At 52.0% G+C, this 3,054-nt stretch overlaps 1 protein-coding gene across 1 annotated transcript in view; it reads left to right on the top strand.

Moving 5' to 3' along the window:
* LOC109925017 (calmodulin-binding transcription activator 1-like) overlaps positions 1 to 3,054 on the top strand; it is a 53,454-nt gene that overhangs the window by 42,719 nt on the left and 7,681 nt on the right. Inside the window, exons 13-15 of the mRNA XM_048620010.1 lie at positions 276 to 354; positions 959 to 1,262; positions 2,402 to 2,904. Coding sequence (XP_048475967.1) covers positions 276 to 354; positions 959 to 1,262; positions 2,402 to 2,904 — 886 coding nt within the window. The remainder of the gene's footprint in view (positions 1 to 275; positions 355 to 958; positions 1,263 to 2,401; positions 2,905 to 3,054) is intronic.

Genomic DNA, 3,054 nt, shown 5'->3' with positions numbered 1-3,054 from the left:
CGGTGCTGTAATAGCAGCGCCTGTTACACACAGTACAGCGCTCCCTCAGTGCTGTAATGCTGAACCTGGTTACATACAGCATTATTCTATGAACACTGTGACACCAGCCCCTGTTGCTGGTAAATCGTGTGCTGTGTAGTAATATGGTTATAATTGTTTTCATAGTATTAAGTGATTCCTGTTGTTGAAATGTTTCACGCTAACATCCTGAGTTTTGGTGAAGGTAGCTACTGCAATATTGACTGGATTTTGTCCCTTGGTTTCTGATCTTGCAGGAGGGTGAATGCTGAGAGTTTGGATCTGGAGCAGGAGGTGGATCCCCTGAATGTGGATCATTTCTCGTGTACCCCTCTGGTGAGTTGGGTCCTTGTGCTACCTATTGATTAATTACTGCCAGTACAGTGTCCCCTCAGCACAGGCTGCCCTCCGTTCGGAATTGTGCTCCCGGGTTAGAGCTGGTCTCACTGCTGCTCGGAACTCCAGGATCAGAACCCATTTTTGAAGCTGGTGCCAGACTGTCACAGGGAGGGGAACTATCCAAAGGTTAGGGAATCAACAGAGCAGGTCAGTCACGGAGGAGGTTACAGAGATAGGGAGGGGGTGTAGGGGCCAGAGGGGGTGACAAAGATAGGGAGGGGGTGTAGGGGCCAGAGGGGGTGACAGAGATAGGGAGGGGGTGTAGGGGCTGGAGGAGGTTACAGAGATAGGGAGGGGGTGTAGGGGGCTGGAGGAGGCAACAGAAATAGAGGGAGGGATGGTGGGGAGGGAGTCAGGCCCTGAAGGGATTTAGAAACTTGATGGACTGTTGTTGGATCATGCTGTGCTGTACTGATGGCCCAGGTAGGTCAGCATTGTGAATGGGGAAATGCGACTGGGGGAGGCAGCACCGCTCGGGCAGGATTTGGAAGTGAATAGCTGGGAGGTCAGTGCTGACTGGGTTTTGTTCCCAATATAACAGATGTGGGCCTGTGCCCTGGGCCATGTTGAAGCTGCTGTCACCCTCTTCGCGTGGAATAGCCAAGCCCTTGGTATCCCAGACTCGCTGGGGCGCCTCCCCCTGCAGGTAGCACGTTCCCGTGGCCATGTGAGGTTGGCCATGCGACTTGAGGAGCTGCAGAGACAGGAGAATCAGATCCAGGACTGCCTGCTGAGGGCCAGGCTACAGGACAGCGATGGAACAGGTACCAACTGGCAGCGGTGGGTACGAAGCTCTGCTGAAACTGGCAAGGCCCCTTCACCATCCTCCGTGAGCCCAGATATAGGTAACAATGCTCATTTACCTCCTTCCCTCCACCACCACCACCACCGCGCACCCCACCCCACCAAATCTGAGACACAGTGGGCACTGTCTGTTTCTGCCCACAGCCTAGCATTAGATTTAATCGTCCCAGCAGCTGCTGGGTTAAACTTTCTCTGGGCACTGACTCAGTATAGCACTGGGCCCTGGGACACAGTGTTCCCCTGAACCTGGGACTTGTTTGTTTATCTCTGTGAGGCTGCACACCTATTGACTCGGTGTTTGAGGCTGTATTTTACAGCAGAGAACAGGGACTGCAATGAAATACTGAAAAGCTGAAACAAGCCCAGAGATTGGTGGAGAAACTCAGCAAGTCTGGCACTACAGTGGGAGATGATGGCCTTGTGATATTATCTACAAATGGTACAAATCTACAATTAACAACCTAATGATGACCACGAGCCTTGTTGTCAGGAAAATCCATCTTTTTTTTATTCGCCCATTGGATGTGGGTGTCACTGGCTAGGCCAGTGTTTATTGCCCGTCTGAAATTTGCCCAGAGGGCAGTTGAAATCACTTGAGAGTTGCTGTGGGTCTGGAGTCACATGGAGGCCAGACCAGGTAAGGATGGCAGTTTCCTTCCCTATAGGACATTAGTGAACCAGGTGGGTTTTTCCAACCATCGACAATGGATTCATGGTCGTCATTAGATTCTTAATTTCCAGATTTTGTATTGAATTCAGATTGCACCATCTGCTGTGATGGGATTTGAACCTGGGTCCCCAGAATGTGACCTGTGTCCCTGGATTTACAGTCCAGTGATAATACCACTAGGCCATCGTCCCCCTTACCTAGTCTGACTGATGCATGACTCCAGATCCACGGCAACGTGTTTGACCACTGACCTTTGGACAGTTTGGACCGGCCACTAAATGCTGGTGTAGCCGCTATGTCCATGTCCCACAAATGAAAAAGGCTAATCTGTGGAGGGAGGATCGGAGTTAGGTTTTGAGACCATTCTAGAGAAGAGTCCTACTGGACTCGAAATGCGAACTCAGTTTCCGATGCTGCCAGACCTGCTGAGTTTCTGAAAGTCAGGATTTAGCAGGTGGCCGTGCTTATTGTGTTAGTTTTGATCTTCCATCGATCCTTTTCACCGCACAGGTCTGAGCACTGTCAGCAGTAACTCCTCTCCCTCCTCACTGTCTGAAAGGTCAGGACCTTTGTCAGTGAGCTCTGTGTACTTCAGTGGCTCTGTTCACAGAGAGATGCCTATAACCAGCCCTGAATTGCGCCCCAGTGCTGAGCGAGATGTAGCCATGGAGATCTGTGAGCTGCAGAGACAGGACGTCACCAACACTACTTCGCACCCAGCGAAGGATCGGAGCCGGATAGCTCTCGGCAGCAGTGAGAACTCTGGAGCTGCAGGAAACAAGGAGAAGCCCAGTACCCTGTGGGGCCTGCAGGAGGATGCCGAACCTCGGAAAATCCGGAATGGCAGCACAGCTGACCCCCACTTCTTCCTGGACTATGAGGCCGCTCTAATGACCAACAGCACCAAGCAGTACTCAATGGTGACAGGGAGAGATTCCATGGAGACAGATTTGCTCCGTTTCAGTGAAAATGTGGAGAATGAAGACTTCCTGCCCCCGGTCGATGTATTACAGGTGAGAAAGGTCAGCTCCTCCGGATATCCCACTCCCCACCCCCACTCCACCGGATATCCCACTCCCCACCCTCACTCCACCGGATATCCCACTCCCCACTCCTATTCCTCCGGATATCCCACTCCCCACCCTCACTCCTCCGGATATCCC

The sequence above is a fragment of the Rhincodon typus genome, chromosome 45, assembly GCF_021869965.1.
Source record: "Rhincodon typus isolate 14 chromosome 45, sRhiTyp1.1, whole genome shotgun sequence".
NCBI lineage: Eukaryota > Metazoa > Chordata > Chondrichthyes > Orectolobiformes > Rhincodontidae > Rhincodon > Rhincodon typus.
The sequence above is the reverse complement of the archived record's forward strand: the minus strand, read 5'-3'. Positions and strand labels throughout refer to the sequence as shown.